General features: G+C 35.7%; 2 protein-coding genes across 2 annotated transcripts; one reads left to right on the top strand and one right to left on the bottom strand.

Annotated features, from left to right (window-relative positions):
* Positions 1-1,240: 1,240 nt before the first annotated feature.
* Positions 1,241-16,080, bottom strand: LOC111048446 (musculin). Its single transcript, XM_039428873.1, has 3 exons — positions 15,770-16,080; positions 4,989-5,305; positions 1,241-3,124 (listed from the first exon to the last, which is right to left on the bottom strand). Exons 1-3 carry the CDS (start codon positions 15,801-15,803, stop codon positions 2,852-2,854), a joined length of 624 nt encoding a protein of 207 aa, XP_039284807.1. The 5' UTR covers positions 15,804-16,080; the 3' UTR covers positions 1,241-2,851.
* Positions 10,202-12,379, top strand: LOC120351445 (piggyBac transposable element-derived protein 3-like). Its single transcript, XM_039428872.1, has 2 exons — positions 10,202-10,223; positions 10,946-12,379. The coding sequence occupies exon 2, from the start codon at positions 11,227-11,229 to the stop codon at positions 12,253-12,255; it is 1,029 nt and encodes a 342-aa protein (XP_039284806.1). The 5' UTR covers positions 10,202-10,223; positions 10,946-11,226; the 3' UTR covers positions 12,256-12,379.
* Positions 16,081-21,833: the final 5,753 nt, after the last annotated feature.

Genomic DNA, 21,833 nt, shown 5'->3' with positions numbered 1-21,833 from the left:
TATATAGCCACAATAATGAATATTCTGCTAATCTGTTCAAATTGATTTCCAGGTAAAGTTTTAGAATCCTACCAAGATTTTCAATGCGAATTTCAGTCAGTAGGTATGACAAAATTGGAACTTTCGGTGTGTTTATAAACCACTAGATTCTCAATAACCGTCTCAGCCATGCATCAAACAGAAACAAATCAGAAAGATTACTTTGCTGAAATAACCCTCCTGATTGGTTTCTGATTGCTAAGCATTGTGATTGGTTTGAATTATTCATTCTTGAAAATTGTTTGTAAATAATGGCCCTGAATTACCTGGCGTGGCATCCGATTTCTAAGCTTGATACATATAAGCCGCGTTTACACCAAAGTTATTAACAAAATGTTAATACCTAACTTAATCCTTATAGATTCTATCAGATTGAACGGAACTCGACAAACACATATGTTCATCATATGTATGATAAGCTATGGTCAATCTAATAGAATCTATAATGATCAAGTTATTATCGTTTCGTTAATAACTTTGGTGTAAACGCAGCTATAGCATATTAGGAAAAAGTATAAATAAAAATAGAAATCCAAGTATCCCTTTTAAAATTGTTTAATCACAACATGTTTCGGCTATATGATGTTATTATCAAGCATTATGTCATTATTATTGACTTGATAATGGCATCATAATTATAGCCGAAACATGTTGTGAGTAAACAATATTTTAAAAAGGGTACTTGGATTTCTATTTTTATTTATATTCAAGAGTAGCCGTAACGGAAAAAAGTCAATTTGATAGGAGAAAGTACTCTGTGAGATACTGTTCTGATCATGGAATTCATTTCTAGTCTCTAGAGCTACTGGAGGAAATCGATTTATTCTATCATAGAGAGTAGACCTAAAAAATAGAAAGAAAATAAAAATCTCAGTAGGTACCCTTTTTGAATTATTTAATCACAACATGTTTTGAACATTGATGCCATTTTCAAGTCAAAATAGAAAGAAAATAAAAATCTCAGTGCCCTTTTTGAATCATTTAATCACAACATGCTTTGAACATTGATGCCATTTTCAAGTCGAAATAGAAAGAAAATAAAAATCTCAGTACCCTTTTTGAATTATTTAATCACAACATGTTTCGAAAATTGATGCCATTTTTAAGACTTGCGAATGTGGCATCAATGTTCGAAACATGTTGTGATTAAATAATTCAAAAAGGGTACTGAGATTTTTATTTTCTTTCTATTTTTATTACAAGTAGCCCTATTCAGAAAAGAGAGTAGACCTATACTATCTTTTCTCCATGATTCTATTTTCGGAATTCTGTAACTTTTTCAAGTTTTTGTCGAGAAAATTTCTCTTTCATACCCTAAGACACATAGCTTTTTGCGTTTTAATCTTTGAAACAATTTTAGAGTACCGTATATAATTATTGGTTTGTTATTCACTTACAACCCATAAAGTCGTAAAAGGAACCCTTTGGAGCAGTTAGTTGAGTGACGTGAAAAACAACAATTCCTGTTTCACACGACCCATTCCAATACAAGACCCACTACAACACTTATTTAGTTTGTTTTTAAAGGATTCGTTTGTGACTAAGACCTACTGTAGGGGAAGATGAATTCCCTCCTTTTTTCATCCCTCGCCATCCCCACAAATAGTCGTCACATCGGTCCTACTGTTTGTAGAATTGAGATGCTAACATTTGAATAAGAGCTACTATATACTGCTAAACATCGATACCGGTGGTACTGATTTTTATTTTTTTTTTTATCATCGAAACTGAACTAATTTAGAATTGACGAAATGAAGGACAATCATATCAAATGGTTTTGATAGAATATAATAACATGACTTGAGTATAAGAGCAGGAATTTATAGCAAAATCACTTAGGGTGGGCACACACCAGTTAGTCAAGACAAGGCTAGTCACGATTAGTCACAATACTTCACATAGTTGCTTATGACGCAACACACACCGATTAGTCATTGCAATATATTAGACATGTCTCCATGAGCAACTATATGAAGTATTGTGTCTGATCATGTCTTGTCTTGTCTTGACTAACTGGTGTTGAAAAGCCTTTCTTTTCAGTTTATCTCATCAGCTTTGTTTAGCTGCCATTATCAACATCCCATAAACCATAAACAGCCAAGTTATTACAATGGAACATGAAAACAATTTTAACTATGAGAACAACATGAAAGTTACGTTTTATCCAATTTAAATAAAAGTCAAGCAATTATTGTGATACATACAGTTTTTATTATTCTTTGTCTATTTACAAGTAGGCTAATATGAATATAATTGTTTTACCTAATGGAAAATAACTAGTACCTACCCCCTTGTAATATATTCAAAATAAACGCTAATAGTTTTGATACTAAGGCATTTACTCTCAAGTGTCCTTTTTCGAAAAATGTCGGAATTAGTTGTGTTCAATTTAAACATATTACAAGGATAGGCCTATTAGTTTTTCATGATTGCATTCAAGTATGTATCCAGAATCTCAAGTTTCAATTCAATTCGTTTCAGATCAATTCGAAAAATGAGTCTTACAAAAAAATCTAAAAATTATAACGATATTAATTTGTTGATTTGATTATTGTTTGGTTTAATCTTTTTTTTTTATAACTCGTCAAGATAGTTGATCTCAGTTTGTTCCATCTTGTAGAAATATAATATAAGCTTTGTCTTTGGTGTCTTCGATATTTTTGCTTCTTTGGTACAACCAGGACCTCCTATATACTACTAAATATACAGTACGGTTTACTAGTATTATCGGTATACGATATACTACTAATATACAGTACGGTATACTAGTATTTAGGTAGTCCTGGTGCGACCCACTCATATGAGCGATATTTCATCCGATCTGCATGAGCGGATCGTGATATGAGTTTGCGTGGAATGAAGTGATCGGCTGGTCTCTGAAGATGTGTCGCTGGCCGTTGCAATAGTCGCCTGTCGCAGTTGCCGACCGGTCGTGCGACGTTCGCTCGTAGTACGGTTCGGTTCTGGTTCGGTCGTGTCGTTGGTCTGATGCCCAATTGCCGCTGCTGCAGTCACTGTTGATGCCGACAGTTGTCCCGTTGCTCCCTGGCGACACAACTGGTGTTTGGAAGCTGAACGGCCATGTCTGCAAAGTCATAAAACATTAATTACAATAAATTATCCCGGATGTGTTATTGTAGTAATTTAGAAAAAATCTCTGAAAAACAACCTATTTGAGCTCATTTTTTGAAAGTAGAAAAACTTTTTCTAGAATTGATATTCTGAGACATCTTCAACATTTCTTGAATCTATTTGCTACCAATTCGGAAGTGGATCACTCAAAAGATTTCAACTTCAGGCAACATATCTCCAAAAGTAAAGATGATAAAAACGTTTTTCATTGGATTTTTTCCATTTTGGTAACTTGATAGTACCGATATCCAAATCGAAATAGCCTGTTTTGAAAAATGTCACCAGTAAAACGTTTCCAAAAGCTTCTGAAGCATAATTTTACAGCTTATAGCAGTATTCTTCACGCCTATACAGTAAAGAGTTCAGTATAGGCTGTAGAGTACGGTACAGACCTACTTCCTTCTTTCGTTCTCTGGATCTCTTTGGGGGTTTTCAAGACGTTTGAACATTCTGGCATGTAGCGTACTTTGTATTAGCCTAACAATTATATTGATCCCCTTTTTAGAAATCTCCTATCATGATGCTAATACCGTACTGAATTGTAGCGATAACATAATTTTTAGTCTTAAAAATAGCGAATACTATACAGCAGAACCATTAAATTTTTATTGCTGAGGATGATATAGGCCACATGAGCTCTAGGCTTGTGCGAGGGTAATGAGGTGGATTATGAGATGGATCTAAAAGCTTTAGGTGGTTTCTGAACCATCAGGAAGCGGTTTTTAAATTCATAAATGGCATTTAGAGAATTTCGGCTCATACTTAAAGCGTGCATAGCAGGCGTATGTAGCTCGCTGCTCATTAGCGCGATATGCTCGATTATGTTATATCGATGGAATATGGAATTTACCAGCGAAAATTTATCCTATAGTTCTATGAGGAGTTTTATGTAAAATTAGTGCTAGATGTAAATGTTTCAATTATAGCAAAGAGCCTGTCAACAGTCTAAGTAGGTGTCTTTAGTTGATTGTTTAGATTTGGAGAGCGTCGTGAGAAGAAGCGTTTAGGAGTTGAAAGGTTTGTGAGAATGCGAAAGGATTAGGAGAACATTGTAAACAGGAGCAAGCAGTGACTTGAGACAAGTGCCACCTGCTATGTGCGCCTTTTTGTGATGAATGGCCTCGCGCCAGAAGTCAACACTAGATGAAATTGTTGAAAAATAAATTAATGATCGGGAATGGCGCCGGACCACGAGTGAGAGAGAGTGAGATAGGGTGCGAGAGTGTAAGAGTGTGAGAGTGAGTGAGAGGAACAAGGAGCGGCGGACAGTGTTTGGGCGTTAAGCCATAAACAATATACAAGGGACAAAATGTTTCCAGCTGTTGCTCCCAGTTTTAACCACTTTCTCATCAAAGAGTGGCGAAGGAAATCGGGAATAAATTGAAGTCTTCAACAATATGCACATTCCTGAAAGATACTCATCCCATATAGTAGTTTGCCTTTTCTTTATTGTATTTTGTTTTAAAATCTGAAACACAGCTATCTACTTCAGAAGGCGATAGAAATGGAGAACTGACAACATGCTTTTCTATAATTTCCATTTATAACGTCAATCGGTCAATCTTAATATATAATATTTTAAACATTCACTACATTGTGAGTTGTAGCCAAACAAGACATTTTTATTCTGAGTTGCACAACATGCACATAGGAAACACACGAAATAGTGATAAAATAATGTAATGTGAAATGCGTTTGTGTTTTTGAATGTAATTTATTTATTTTTATTGGTTGAATAAAGCATTTATTATTATTATTATTATTATTATTATTATTATTATTATTATTATTATTAGTGATAAGTTTGGTAGGCCTACCAAGTTGAGAGGATGAACGGTGGCTAGAGGCGACGATGCAGGCTGGTCGTCGAGACAGAGGACAGCCCGCAGATGGGCGATGTAGCTGGTGGCGAGTCTCAGGGTGTCCAGCTTGGAGAGTTTGGTGTCGGCGGGCACCCAGGGCAGGGTGGTTTTGAGGCGGCAGAACGCCTTCGACAGGACGCGCATTCGCGCTCGCTCGCGTGCGTTGGCCGCGTTCCGCTGCTGGCCTCCCCCGCCCCCACCTTTCTGGCATCCGTCCTCCGTGTCGTCGTCCCATTCGTCGTCGCTGGATCGGTGGTGTCTGGGCATTGTACCTGGTCGACACATCACAAATAATATCATAGATAATATGCTTAGGCCCATATGCAGATACTCGGTTCAAACGGAGAAATGTCAGCTGTTGGTGTAAACCCCGTATGAAACACATTATGATAAATGTAATCACATCTACAAGAGAACGTGGTTTAGCGTTAAACATAGATGGTGCATGTGGCCCTAAGTCTAAAGCTGCGTACAGACTTGAACACCACGAACACGCACATTTCACTTTTCATCAGCTGGAGTGCTACTCTACCGCTTACTATATACCGATTACTATATCCTATACCTTACTGTTTTTGTACTGTTTCATCAGCTAATGCTATGATTATTATATCTGCACCTTACTGTTTCTGTACAAATACAGTTATAATCAGCTGATGAAAAGTGAAATGCGCGTGTTCGTGGCGCTTAAGTCTGTTTGCAGCGAAAGACTCATTGAAAATAGTGATTATAGAGCCTAAAGCGTTTTGTGACTATAAATGTGCTCAATCAAGTGCTTTGAAATCACATATCAGAACACATACAGGAGAAACACCTTTCAGCTGCAAGTATTGTGACTATAAATGTGCTCAATCAAGTGCTTTGAAATCACATATCAGAACACATACAGGAGAAACACCTTTCAGCTGCAAGTATTGTGACTATAAATGTGCTCAATCAAGTGCTTTGAAATCACATATCAGAACACATACAGGAGAAAAATTTCACCAATATTCGACCAGATACAGAAATAATTTGAGAGATGAAGCACACCGAAGTAATAGGTATGAGCGAGGGGTAAGGAGTTCAGGTATCCCGATGTACAACTTTTTGCTATCTCACATAAAATAAACGTCAGGTAGAGCTTTCAGACTTTTATTGAAAAAAGAGCTGCTATCCATATGTGTCTACTCAGTGGAGGAATATAAATATTTTTATAAACCTCAAGATGGAGGTTTAAGAAGATAAGATAACATGTTACTGTTTGATTAATGACAAATTGACATATTATATGGATACCCCTTTTACAGGTGGTCAGTGGATATAATAATAATAATAATTATTATTATAACTGTACCTCACTGTTTCTGTAAAAAATACAGTTACAATCAGCTGATGAAAAGTGAAATGCGCGTGTTCTTGGCGCTTAAGTCTATATGCCAAAGTTAGTAGACAGAAGGTTGGTCACTCATCTATAGTATTTTAGTTGAAATGCAATTGGAGTGGGGGAACTGCAGTCGTGACGTAGGCTGTAGTACAGAGTAGGCAGAATATCGCATTCTTGAGAATCATACGGTGACGTATAGTCAAATTATATAACACAAACATTTTCTGACATGCAAGATTTCTGTTTCTGCTTTACAATAATTATCAAAACATTTGAATAATACAAGTATTTTGCCATATAAAAGCAAAAACCCCACCTCCTAACCTTCCCTTCCAAATCCTTAAGGTTTCTTCATCTTCTAGGTCGTGCTTATATTTTGTAGTTTGGCTATACATCAGCTTGTGAATTTCGGGGATGAGATATTTTGATTCTCGTAGAACATGTGCTCGATACCAGCATAAATGTTCAGTGCATTTATATGAATGAAATTCTTCGAATTTATTGGAATCGGTTTATCGGATTATTGCAATGCATTGGTTTATCAAGATTTTTTATGGGTTAATCTGAAATTATAATAGTATAACGTTGTCTACTAACGCTTTTCCAGCTTATTAACTTGTTCGTGTCACGTTTTTAGATTCTTGAAAAACTTTCAATTTAACTTTATTCAAACAAGTTGAATGAACTTGAAGTATTTAACAACATCATTAGAATCAGTGATTCAATCGCTATAAGTATGGAGAATTTCTAAGTTCTAGGTCAATCTTGAGGGGATTAAACGACGATGTATTTGAAGATACAGTGAATAAAGTGTATGCTCAGTGTAGTTACTCTATCACTTTTTTACTACACGTGACGTCACGCTGGCGTTTCCCCCACCACTTCGAATCTTTCACCTGTGAGTGATCAACCTTCTGTCTACTAACGTTGTCTATATGCAGCGTAAGACTCAATGAAAATAGTGATTAATAGAGCCTAAAGCGGCTTATAGTAGACAAGGGATGTAATAGGGTATGAAAAGTTACTAAACTCTGTTCATCGAAAGGAGAGCCAGTAATGTTAAGTTTTTCAGCTTCTAATAGCTGATTTTAGTCATTACTTTTCTATTTACACAAACACAAAAGTCATGTTGTTGTCTTTCCTTCCAATGAACAGACTATAGCAGCTAAATGCTTGTCGCTCATTGCGGCTTTTAGTAGACAAGGGATGTAGATATGGAAAGAATGATCTCTTTACACTTATAGCTACGCTATGCTGAAGTACGTCCTATCTTCCAACTCTAAATCCAAGCAATGAATCTGACCTGCTCACTTGTGAATATGATTCGTTGATTGGATTTAGAATTGGGAGAAAGTACAGTACGGTAACTATATTAATATGGGTAATAGCATAAATGACTCATAAAACTATGGGTAATGTAGTTACTGTAGGAGATAGGAGGTTTTTCAGCGTAGCTTATAGCTAAGTGTGAAGAGTGTTTATCGAAAAGAGAAATAACAACATAAAGTTTTTCAGCTTTCAATAAATATTTGATTACTAGCTGGCCCGGCGAACTTTGTACCGCCAAATAGTTTAATGCATCTCATGACAAACTTTAGCTGGATGCACACCTGAGGAGGCGCGATGCGGCATTTTATTTATATAGATAATACTGCAACTGCAAAATTAATAATTTACTAAAAATGAATTAATTCTGAACACCGAAGACAGCACAATTATTCGAAACAAAGCAATGTCTTTAGACTTTTGTCTTCTGAGACTTACCTGAGGCCGCACTGCTGGATGGTTACACACAGAACAGTCATTTTGTTTTTAGTCTGGGCGTTTAGAATGAAATACATGGGCGGTTATGGAGCAGCACACACTCTTGTCTACTATCTACCGACGGCTGTTGTATGACGTAATGATTATAACAGCTGATTTTTATTTCTGTGTGTGGCCAGCTCACAAATCTTATCCCATAAGGATTACATGTAAATTTTGAAGGACCGTAGGAAAGAGTCCTGAAGTCGGATTATGAATTTGATAGGCCATAAACCTGGTCCTGATCATAACGAGCATAATTTTTTTAAAATCATCAAATTCGGTGCACACATAAAAAAGTTATTGAATGTCAAAATTTGAGGCTCATCTATTTATATAGATGACTAGCCATCAGGCTCGCTTCGCTCGCCATATCCGTCTAGCTAGGGGGCTCCGCCCCCTGGACCCCCAACTGGATCGTCCAAGAATGAGATCAGCAGGCTCGCTTCGCTCGCCTGCATTTTTCATTTGGGCATTTTTATCATATGTTAGGACAATCCAGTCGGGGGTCCAGACTAAACGGCTGGCTAAACGGATATGGCGAGCGAAGCGAGCCTGACTGCTAGTAATATAATATTCCCAGGATTGAAATTGCAGTGCCCAATCAATTTTTCCGCGATAAATGCATTTAAATCTTCAACTTGGTGTCAACCTAACAAAGTCAACTCAACTTAATGCCAACCTGACAAAATTATTAATTTAGTTGCCAGTTAACAACTGTTTCGAAGAGGTACTCTATCTAGATTATAGTTCTATTATAGTAACATATGATATGGAAATTTCAATTATAATTAAGAGATTAGGAGAAGAAGAATATACATGCTAAAAGACGAACTTCAAACCCTTAAAAACAACCCTTAGAGTTAAAATATTGCCAAAAGATTTCTTAGTGCGCCTCTAAAGGGCCAACTGAACATACATACCTACCAAATTGAACGTATTTGGTCCGGTAGATTTTTAGTTATGCGAGTGAGTGAGTGAGTCACTATATATATATATATATATATATATATATATATATATATATATATATATATATATATATATATAATGTTATGACTATATATATATAATATATATATATATATATATATTATATATATATATATATATATATATATATAATATATATATATATATATATATATATATATATATATATATAAGCGAAATGGCACTCACACACTGACTGACTGACTGACTCATATATATATATATATATATATATATATATATATATATATATATAATATATATAGATAGATAGATAGATAAGATATAGATTCGAGTCATAACATTTTTACCAACACAAACGCAAACGTTATGTTGTTCGATAAACAGACTAATATCGTGGACCGAACTTCGCTCTGGAGAACAAAAGCATAAACAATTTATTACAAAAGAAGCAATTATAATAACTTTCATACAGAAATGTTCTATCTAATCACAGTGAATTGAGATTAATTCCCAGAGGAATGCAAAAATTTCCCTCACTAAGGCCCAGTTGCACAAAAGCCGGTTAAATGTTAATCCTGATCAACTTCACGTGAACCAAATCAGAGAAGACCATTCCAAAAAGATGGATCTGCTGGAATTAATCAGGATTGAAAATAACCCAGCTTTTTTGCAACCGGCACTAAGTACCTGATTGAATGATGACAAAAGTTCAACAGCTCAGAGAGAGATAGTCATAATTTTGACACAGTCCCACACACATGAACTCGCTCACTCACTTCCATCACCAACAGATGACGAAATAATTATTATCATCTGTTTTTCCAAGGATGAATAATAATTATCCTTTTAAAACCCCCTTCACTCCTGGTGGTCATAATTATGACCATCATATTTTCATAAAGATATAGAGCTAACCAGCTGTTAAATTCCGTTTTCTAAGCATTGGTCACAATTCTGCACATCTATTGAATGACTAGGCAAAGATTCCAACGCCATCTGTTGAGTCTAGAAGTAACTACAGACATTGCATTCCAAAATGGACGACCCAACTACAAACAGAGCAGGTAAGCCTACTTTTACAAGTTGATTTATTATAATTCTAATCATATTTTTACTCATCTGAAGTGTTCAATCATGAGAAAAACATATGAATTATGGATATGTACGATTACTTTCATCACAGATGTGATAACAGTTTGTTGAATCCCAAATAAACATTGATGGTCATAATTATGACCAATCCGAACTAACAGTTGACTGAAGGCAATTCAACATAACCTCGAATTTTCAATGTATCAAGACGTATACTATTATTTTAGATATATTCTAATACTGGGAAATAATGAATTGGGCCATTGTACATTGTATAATAATACATTGTGTTTTAAAAAGCACATTACTTCTCTCAATTGTCTCTTTGGCAGGTAATAATTTTATTATTCTCCTACAGACTAGATACCATACCCACTAATGTGTCATATAAAAACATTGGATAACTCGATTGTTAAACAAATTATTTCTGTAATTCAGTGTCTGAATTATTGGAAATTGAATTTGTTTTATTCTCCAATTGTTCAGAGATCAGTTATTTATTCTAGAAAGGTGAAACCTAATAAATTATCAAGTGACCTATAGTGTAGGTCTAGTCAATGTTGATTTGAATAATTCTCTATACTCTTGATGATGGGATCAATAATATTTTTAGATCCTTCAATGCGAATTTCACAAACTAAGTACTCCTGTACTATATATTTTATGTAATTTGGACTTTTTTCTGTAATTTCAGATAAATATTTCAATTTAGAAAGGGATGCAGCAACACTCCTGGATCTGATTGAGAATTGGAATCTCTCAGAAATTGAAGACATAAGTGATGATGATGATACAGACATCATCCTACCCGATGTGACAAGCGCTGCTGAGAGGGTCGGTGCTGAAGTTATTCGACATAACCAAGAACAACAACTTGAAGAAGATATGTTTTTGGAAGGAGAAACACCTATCAACAATGATCACTTCACAACTCCAAGAGAGAGGGTGAAATGGTGAAATACTAAGGGCAAACCAATGCCATGGGAAGTCAAACTATTTGTACTTTGTGGGAAGTCGGGTCAAGCCTTTGATTTTATAATTTATCAAGGGTCTAGGACAGGTCTCAATGAGGATAATTTGAAAAAATATGGGTTTGGTGCCTCTGTAGTTTTGCATCTTTCAAATAGGATAACTGAACCTGGCCATAAGTTATTTTATGATAACTACTTTTCCTCTTTCCATTTGCTCCAACTGTTGAAAGCAAGGAAATTTTATGCTGCTGGAACTGTTAGAGTTAATAGGTTTTGCAATCCACCCCTCTATAATCACAAAGAAATGAAAAAAAAAGAAAGAGGTGCAATTGATGAGGTTGTCACAATTGAGGAGGATATAGTCATGCTGAAATGGCTTGATAATCGCTGTGTTACCCTAGCATCAAACTTTGTAGGTTCAAGCACCATTGATGAGTGTAAGAGGTGGGATAGCTCCAAGAAAATCTATGTCCAAGTTCCTCGACCAGAGATAGTAAAATTGTATAATAATGGGATGGGAGGGGTTGATCTCTCAGATATCTTTGGGGTTGATCAATTGATATCTTTGTATAGGATATACATACATTCAAAAAAATGGACATTATGCATGATATTCCATGCCGTAGATTTTGCTTTGTCAAATTCATGGATAGAATATAAAAAAGACTGTGAGCAGCTTGAAATACCCAAAAAAAAGGTTCTTGATCTGATGCATTTGAGAATGCGTGTAGCTGAATCCCTGGTCAAAGCTGGAAACCCAGCACCAAGATCAAAACGTGGCAGGCCAAGTTCTGATCCACCACCATTTGAATCGACCAGAAAACCAAGACAAAATGAGGAAGTACGACCCATTGTTGAGGTTCAGAAAGACTTGGTGGACCACATGCCATTTTTAGATAATGAAGTAGCTGGGAAACGTTGCAAGAATGGTATTTGTCAAAAGAGAACCCATTTCTATTGTGACAAATGCAATGTTCATTTATGCATAAAGAAAGAACAATTTGATTATATACTTTTATATTATCATGGTTAGGTATATCTGTCCTATCATGTTCACTTGACAAAAATTTTGGCCTAATATTTCCACCCAATAAATTTCAAATGGTAAATTTTTCTTTTTCATAATATTATTGTCATTCTGTTGATATTTCAATTCTTGACAATGTACCAGATTAAATTGTACATCATATTGGTTTGTAATCTTATGAGAATGTCAATTATAATGTTTGTACAATCATTGATACTGCTGTTCTTATTGATATCTCCCCTTGTCACTTGAGTAGAATTGGTCATAATTATGACCATGCTGGATTTCAATTAAAAATAATGAAAAATAGCAAGAAATGGTTTATATAGATATCTAATGATATTTTGAGTAATTTAGAATGAGAAAATATTTTTTTCCAAAATTCACATTAATTCAGGAGTGAAGGGGTTGTCCTTCAGCTAGTTTTTCCAGGGATGAGACCTAGTGCAATCGAATCTTTGTATTATAAACCTACTATGTTCTGAATTTCGTGAGAATCGTTAGAGCCGTTTTCGAGATCCGGTTCAATACAAACATATAAACATCTAAACATCCAAACATATAAACAGAAGTTGCTCGTTTAATAGTATAGGATAGCGGCCAGTAGGCCTACTTGTCGCTCATCACGTCACCTTCCATTCCATTTATACAGATGATTTGTGGAAATTGCTGGAATGTGACGAAATGAAAAGAACTGACCGGTGACCGACAGTGAAGGCCAGGCAACGCTTATCATGCAGCTCAGCGATCCCACTCCGATCTGAACACATAATATGATCAGTGATAACAACTGCCAGGAAAGCTGCATGTCACACATGGTCGTCATGTGATCTGTTCCTCCACCACCTCTCCATCCCTCAGAGATATCGGACATGAGTGGGATCGGAACGCTGCATCATAAGTTTGGCCCGGGTTTTAGAATGGTGTAAGCTACACACATCTGTCCCACCACCACCGAAATATTGGAAATGAATAGGATGGAAACTATGCATGACAAGCTTGTTGTACTTAACTTTTCTCTCCCAACTTTCCCCTTATCTTTAAACTAATCACCCCCTGGGTTGGAGAGCTCACTCATGAACTGTACTATTGTAATCTTTGAAACCAGCAACTCCAAATTATACAAAGTTGGTGAATATTTTGAAAAAAAAAATTATTTGACGGTAGGTTTTATTGTGGACCCTATTTCAAATGAGAAATTACTCTGTCGCTTCAAAAATTCTGTCCCTCTTATATCAATCCAAATTCATTTTTTTTTAATGAGAAGGTGGTCATGAGTGATCATGATTTCGATACAGAGTTTCATAAGAGCGAAAACCGCACAGTGATATCTCAACCCGTATCAGTTTGTTGATGTAAAAGTTGTGAATTATGTTGTATATTAACCAGCTGAAATCATAAATCAGAGCATGAAGGACTGTCTGTACCGGTTGCACAAAAGCCGGTTAAGATTTAATCGTGATTAACTCCACGAGAACCAATTAGAGAAGCCGACTTTTCAAATAGACCATCTCTGATTGACTCTCGTGAAATTAACCACGATTAAAATTTAACCGGCTTTTGTGCAACCGGGCCTCAGTGTGATAGCTTCCAAATAGCCTTAGCCATGACCACCTATAATTCTCTAGTTACATTCCATAGATTGCCCATGCCCATGCCTCAGCTGATGTTATGAATGAATGGAAAACTGTTGTAATTGCATGCAATGAATTCTTCAGATGATTAAATGATAAATCAAAACAAAGATTTTCTTATGCACTTTCAATGTTATTTCAATTCAATTTTATTTCAAGTCGATTTCTATGATAACGAAATTGACCTGTGTAAAGGTTTCAGGAATACGTGTTGAAAATTTGAAGCTGATTGATCAATTCTCTAAGTTATTGTAGAACATACAAACAGACTTGGACCTTCAGTAAGTCAAAAGTGAGAACTCGCTAATGATCGTTCAAAAAGACTCTTTATGTAAATCCGCTGATTACCGAAGTCAATTGATTGAAGGTAAAGTAGAGACAACACTGTGCACCGCAATCGGAACGTGAGAAAAATGGAAAAAGCTTCTACTCTCTCTCTCAAACTCTCAGGGAAATTTTACTCTGATGGGGGAGAGAAACGTTTCCCAGGTCCTCACTCCTCAGGAAGGAAAACGTGCAGTTTTTAGTCCGTGGATGGATGAATTACTATACCTAAGTTACAAATAAGTCGCCAAATATCTTAACTCAAAAAAGGAAGAGATATTATGTAACATGTCTTTGACAACGATAAGTATCGATCTAGAAAGCTGGAAAATGTTCTGGAATTCACTGATTCCACAGTATCACTATTGATTTTGGAAGAAGTGTTTTCTAATTAGTGGATCTCAACATGAAAGGTACTATCTATGACTTGATGATTGGTGTGAGGTATGAAACGAGATAAGTAGAATCGCATTACGTATACGTTTTTTCCATTCATTGAGTCAAGTTTTCAAGTTTCCATTCATTGGCTCACGGCACTCACGTTTCAATGAGGGTTAAAAAACAATTTTGAGAATTGCAGTTCTCCAATGCTATTGTGTGTGAAAAGTTATTTGACTGTGTCTCTTTTCAAATTTCATGCTGTTTTTCAATGATTTTTCCCTTTATTGACCGAGCGGAGTGAGGTCTAAGATTCAAGTCGACGGTTTGGCATTTCTCTTAATGTTCAAATGTTTCCATTTCTCAAGGATGGGGTGGACCCCCTGGTTAATTTCCCAGAAAGGAGACTCAACTCCTGATCTCCTATACAATGTGAAAGATCTTGTATGAATTTATTGTATTATAATTATTATTTATACTAGCGAATTCATTTTAATACTGTTGAAGTAGCTTAAATCATTGATGATCATAAATATTAATTCTCGCACTGTTATCGGATGGGCAAGTTAAATTGTCGGTCCTGGCTGAAATATCGGTCTGGAACCCCAGTTTTTACATTCAATAGTGATGGTACCGAAAATGATTCGTTCAGGCTCCAACTTGAAGGGCAACACGATATGACGAAAATATTTGAAATGCAGTATCTAGATCTATAGTAAGGTCCACGTTATAATAGCAGTGGAGAAAGATAGGAGATCAACGTTGCCGATCCTCTCTTGTCAATGCCTAATTGCCGATTATAAATCTAAATGCCGACATTTCAATATTATTTAAATAAATAAATGCCTTCTATAGACGGTACCTGATACAGGTTTATTGATGTAATATTGACTGCTCATTCTCGTTTAGAATAACCAATTACATTTTTACTAAGCAAGGAATTATATTTTCAAATAAATTCATAATGCATTTTCATAATTAATATGGAATATTTTGTTAATTAATTATTAATTCTGCATTGTTAAAAGACGATCTGGTAACAGAGCAAAGAGATAGAGAGATAGCGCTATCCGCTTGTTGAATGATAGACAAGGATTAGCAATACCATTGTTAAACATACACTGCCATTATATCGTGGACCTCACTATAAAATGATTAACAGTAATAATGAGAAATGAACATACCTTGAGTCAGTCCTTCCAGAAATTTCCTCTTCATTGAAGCACAAGCATAATAATATCATCAACAATCGTTAGTCCAGGAATCAACTATATTAAGAAGATGTCTAGCTTATCTTAATCAATTTATTCACGAATGATAAGAATATATGTTCTACAAATAAAACACACTTGAGAAATTAAAAAAAATATATAATCAAATTAATAGAGAGAAGGAATGGAGCAAGAGATAATCAGTGTGAGAAGAAGTGTTGAAAGAAATCTTCTAGAAATGGAACTGATGAATATGAGGGTGACGAGCAGGATTAGTTGGTACTAATTATCTTTTGGGTGCTCAGTTTATGAGGGGAAGGAATGGACTGATGGAAAAGGCGGCGCTACCCTGCTATTGGTGGATTCGTTCGGAGTCTCTCTCAGGCTGCTCTCCTATTGGCCGCCGAGAAAGTGGCTGAAGCATGTGTTAAACGGCGCATGTCTTACCCTGCTTGGGGAAAATTTATTTCTAGACGTTTCTCGGTTTTCTATGACGCCCCAAATGACTCAATTATTTGGTGACTTGCGCTCAATATTATTATTCTAAATTCACTAAAAAGCATGTCTACTATTATAAAATAACGCAATATTTTTTATTCAAATCATCCTTTTTTAATCAAGAATGAAACAATAAGTTATATCATATGAAAAATTGAATGCTGAAAATTCAAGGAAAACGTTGATTTTGGGCGTATTAATTTCTGCATTGAAATCCAGTATCCGTTTATAGTATAGTGAGGTCCATGTTATAATGACAGTATTTATCAACTATGGTGTTGCTATCCTTGTCTATTATTCGACAAAGCAGGTAGTATTATTCTTTTCTTGCTCCACAACGATGCTAAATATGTTTTTGACAATTTAGAAAGATAATTAATCAAGGCAGAGAATCGGCAACGCTGTTCTCCCATCTTAATCCACTGTCATTATAACGTGGATCTCACTTTAGCTACCGTACGTGTTCAAAGGTTGAACTGATGAACGTGCCTGTCAAGTTTGAAATTTTTGATTGGGTAAATTTTCAGATCTTCATGAGTGGGTTAATGTGAGCTATGACCTTAATATATTGTTCTCATTATTTCCAGTAATGCGGTCTTTTAAGTTAGGAACAACGCCTGTGATGTAGCTCAAAATTCAGATACAAACTATAGCAATAATTGTAACTTTAAAATCCGGTTGCTTGCAATATATTCCACGACTTGATTTACAAGAGCTTATACTGCAGCTGTTTCAAGCCATAATGAAGCTGGTTCTTAGGTGATGTTGTTTCGTTTGTCCGTATCCACGTTCGGCTTCGTGTGCGATTAGTCAAAATAATATTGAAATTTTCCAAAACAATAAATCGTACGTATTTGTATCATATCCATTCAGTTGATATCATAATATTCAGTATTAAAATTACTGTAATATCGAATGGAATAGAAAAAATCTGGTGTGGCGCACTCACACAACTTTCCTTGCTGTTATGAAAATTGATCACCTGACGCTAGTTTTCCCGCGCATCTCAAGTCTACTATTCAAAGATTTGAGCCAGCTGGTGACAGGGCAATAACGCTGGAGACACACATGAGGTCTGCTATAATAGCTTCATAGTGAATGATTTAATAGAATCAACAATAATTAGCAATCGAATAATCACATTTTCTCGAATTTAAAGCTTATTTTCAATTTTAGGTGAAAATGCTACTGAACATTAATTGTAGAGATTTTCATGCTCAATCTACTCCACTTGATTTTTTTTTGTTTCAATTGTATCTGAAGCCTGATAATTGGGAATCTATCTGCATTGATGGAGCGAAGCTCCTGAAATTTTTAGAGATATGGGACTTGTGGCAGTTGATAGAGCTTATCGATGACTATTTTAGTTATGAATTTGATCAAAATCGTTGGAGCCGTTTCCGAGAAAATCACGAAAAACCCAGTTTTTGACAACATTTTCGCCATTTTAACCGCCATCTTGAATTGCATTTGATCGAAATTGTTCGTGTCGGATCCTTATAGTGAAAGGACCTTAAGTTCCAAATTTCAGGTCATTCCGTTAATTGGGAGATGAGATATCGTGTACACAGACGCACATACACTCATACACACACACACACACATACAGACCAATACCCAAAAACCACTTTTTTGGACTCAGGGGACCTTGAAACGTATAGAAATTTAGAAATTGGGGTACCTTAATTTTTTCCGGAAAGCAATACTTTCCTTACCTAGGGCAAGGAAAGTAAAAACGAAACCTCACCACCTAGCTGGTGGTATGGACTCTCGACGGCTGATCAAGATATGCAATATTCACTCTCGTATTTTACCTTGAATAAGCTTTTTATTTTTTGAGTGATTGAATTACGGTACAGTACTTAAAGCCTACGCATTACGACATTCCAGAACAGGAGATTCATTTAAATTCCCCATTTATTATTCAATTAATGTAATTTTTTGGTCCATATAATGTCATGAGAATGACTGCAAGGTGTCAGCATCAAGTGATACTCATCTATCACATTTTCCACTGAATAGTCATTCACGACAAAGACTATTTCTTACGATCTGTGAACGCTGTTAAGAAATTTGTTGATAGCTGATTGATGGGTGGACTGAGGGCGGGGGACGGAAACTAGTCTGAGTCTCCGTCTAGGAGTGAGAGAGCATCTAGACATGGTCCACCTGGAGCAGACTGACTCGTGGGGCCGGAAGAGATTCCGCTATTCCATTTCCATCCTCTCTTTCTTTTTCCTATATCTTGATCCGGACATCTTCGGATAACCCCCTTCACAGCCGCACTAATGGCTGACGATTGAACTCGACCCCCATTTAGGATGATAGAGTGAAGTGTCACAGGAACTCAACACACGACTGCAGAAAGGCGTGGAACCCGAAATATTCTGCGCCATTAACACACAATAAATTATTGTTGATTTTTTGTCTCTATTCAAGATTTTGAACATGTTGTGGATAATCGTGTCTCAAAGCTGAACGTTTTTGACAAATTGAAAATTCATTAGCACCCATTTTTCTTCATTTTGTTCCGACAGATACTGATGAGTGTTGCACATTGTCTCAAAAGTGTTAAACAAAATTATCAACATTTTTATAATAATATTTATGAATGCATTATTAAAATAATGAATTATAAACAAATAACATGCATAATTTTCGCCTCATTGTTCATATTCCGTTGCATATCCAATACAGAATTCGTATTTATTAAATTTTCGAGTTTAATATAGAAACTGATGATTCTACTATCATCAATAGTAGAATCTTCTCTTCTCTTACTCGCTCATTTTAGAATATCATGATGCTGCTCGATTGAATCACTATCCTTTTATGGAGGCATAGCTTGATTTGTGAATGATAAGTTTGCCGGTCTGTAACCTAACGGGAGTTTATTATAAAGAACCTTTCATTCTCGCTCCCTTACAAGTTTTCCTGCTATGTGTAAAGTATTAAAAGTAATGCACACTTTCATGGAGAGATGGACTTGAACTTGTCTTTGAAAAAATTGAAGATTATGCTACGAACAATGAAGCTCCTCCGTTACTACGTTAATTTGAGTGAAAATAGTTCAAAATTTCAACATATTTCATACTCTTGTTCTACGAAACAGATTTATAGTAGTTTGAAAACAAACAGAATTGGTGATCTATTTCTAAACAATACCGCATTCGATTATAACTAAATAGAATACCGGTATTAAACGAATTGGGAATTACATTACTAGTAGGGTATAATATAACTAGTATAATAAATATGGTGTATGATTTATATTATAGACTACCGTAACTACTATAGCTGGTTGTTGGGATACCATGTGAATAATAAATATACAATAATTAACATCTTGACCGATCATCTAGAAAGAAAAGATAAAACTAATAGAGTTCAAGGGCCAAGAAGCAGGGGTGATAGCCGAGACCTATTTATCAGCCGAGGGGGATGGCCAGAGGGTTATTTATTTGGACAGAAGCGCGACCGTGAGGGGTGCTAACGTAACATTGTATCGAATGTCACGACACTTAGAAACAGCAAAAGGAGAAGATGATGAAGAAGAAAGAGGAAAGGTCGTAGAAAAAAGGAAAAAGAAGGCATCAGGTCAAAAGTGACCGGCCTGTTTGCTTTTGTAGACCCCAGGAGGGATGTAGGAACATCCGCATAATTTTCGAGTCGACATCGGTATTTCATGTTATTCTAATATTCGTAGCTAATAGCATCACACTCCTCTGACAGTTCAGTTCTGTTTCTAAAATATGTTGTGCAAAAATAGTGAATGCCATCAAAACTAAACGGCTAAACGCATTTCGAGGAGAAACACGATATAGGCTCAAAAAAGGTTGCTTCAGGAAAGAAACTCTAGTGAAAGTGAATACTATTATTGTCATTTGTCTTCCGCAATCACTGTGGAATTGGAAAATTTATAATTTGAAGATATACTGCAAAGTCTATCATGAATGATTAAAAATTTAGCCTTGCCTTGGATTTGATTTGATAGTATTCATCAATTCCAACTTTTAAGATCATACCCTATTTCTTATATTTATTATACCTTTGATTCAATAAAATACCTACTGTTCAAATAAGCTTGCAAAAATTGAAGACTTGAATTGGAAGAGATCTATCCTGTCTACCGTTATACTGTATTATTTCTCCCAGATATTTGTAATCTATTTATAAGGCTTATGATATACCTGACGCACAGGTGGGTATTCCGGTGATGCCTGGGTGCTCAGATCAAGTGGCTGCTCTGTTAACGCCCAGAGTGGTTGCAGGGGCTCTGTTGATGTTTCCATAGACATAAAAATCATAGCAATTTCCTGACCTCATGGTTTATTGCTCCTTTTTCAGTGTTCTGTTCTGTTCTCTTGGTATAAGTTTATGCGATTATGTTCTATGAGAATCACCCGTTAGATGTACTTCATTTCAGTATTTCCTAGTGGAGAGGCGCGCATAAGGACACCTCAAGGATCAAAATTCAAACACTCATAGCTTTTGACACAATGCTCGGATCTCATTGTACTACACTTCATTCTTCTCGGCTTGTTCAAAATCATTAAGTCAAATTCAGTCGAAGAATGGAAAATAGTAGTACATCCAACGGGTGATTCTTATGAGAACATAATCTCATGAAATTATACCATTGAGCGAAATATCACTGTGAGGACAATTTAGTTGATGATGATTGTTGAAGCTAAAAATTGGGTGTTTTTTCACAATACAAGGAGCATTGCTGTCAGGTGTACCTGGAAATCTATATGAGATAGAGCGCTCTACCTGGTCTCAGATTGTAGAGCACAAAATTACGCCCAGAGGGAATTGAATTATACATCTGAATGGTAACAATCGGAGGATATTATAAGATCAAAAAACTAAAATTCATCAAAGTTGATTTTTTTTTTAATTTTACTCATTTTTGAAAAATCATAACTGATTGGAGATAGAGAGTTCCGAATGATCTCATTTTATTCAAAATTTTATAATCTAGAAAAAAGGCAACAGCAAATTTTTCTGTCCGATCACTGGATTTGGCAGAAATAGATGAAAACTGGAAAATTAACTGAAAATAGGAGGTTTTTGGGCCACTCTGTCTCTAGCACAAGGAAATTTTGCATGAAGAAATTAGTTCTGAGCTTCTCTCATGTATCCAAATAATATATTAAAGAATCAGAACTACAATAGTTATACGAGGCATGTTTTTAAAGTAAGTACTATTTTGCGAATCTGACGCCGTAGTGCTATGGTCAGCGGTCCACACATGCGCGCTGGTTACCTACATCCCTTGTCTATGCACTGATGCCATTACAGTCTGATTCTTTATTTTATACGTTGTTTAATGAGTATTCAAGATGCCTCAAACAATCGTTAGTCCTGCTGATTGTGAAGTATGGGCTGTTATACGATTTCTTATGTGGCTAATCATACCAAAGATCTCCTTAAATCTTTGTAATGGGAAACTCTAGATCATCCACCATACAGCCCTGATCTGTCACCCAGCAACTATAGCATTTGTTCCTGCACTTGAAGAAACACCTGGGTGGTC

Source organism: Nilaparvata lugens, chromosome 5 (assembly GCF_014356525.2).
Source record: "Nilaparvata lugens isolate BPH chromosome 5, ASM1435652v1, whole genome shotgun sequence".
Taxonomy (NCBI): Eukaryota; Metazoa; Arthropoda; class Insecta; order Hemiptera; family Delphacidae; genus Nilaparvata; species Nilaparvata lugens.
Note: the sequence above shows the minus strand (reverse complement) of the source record. Positions and strands in the feature narration are given on the sequence as shown.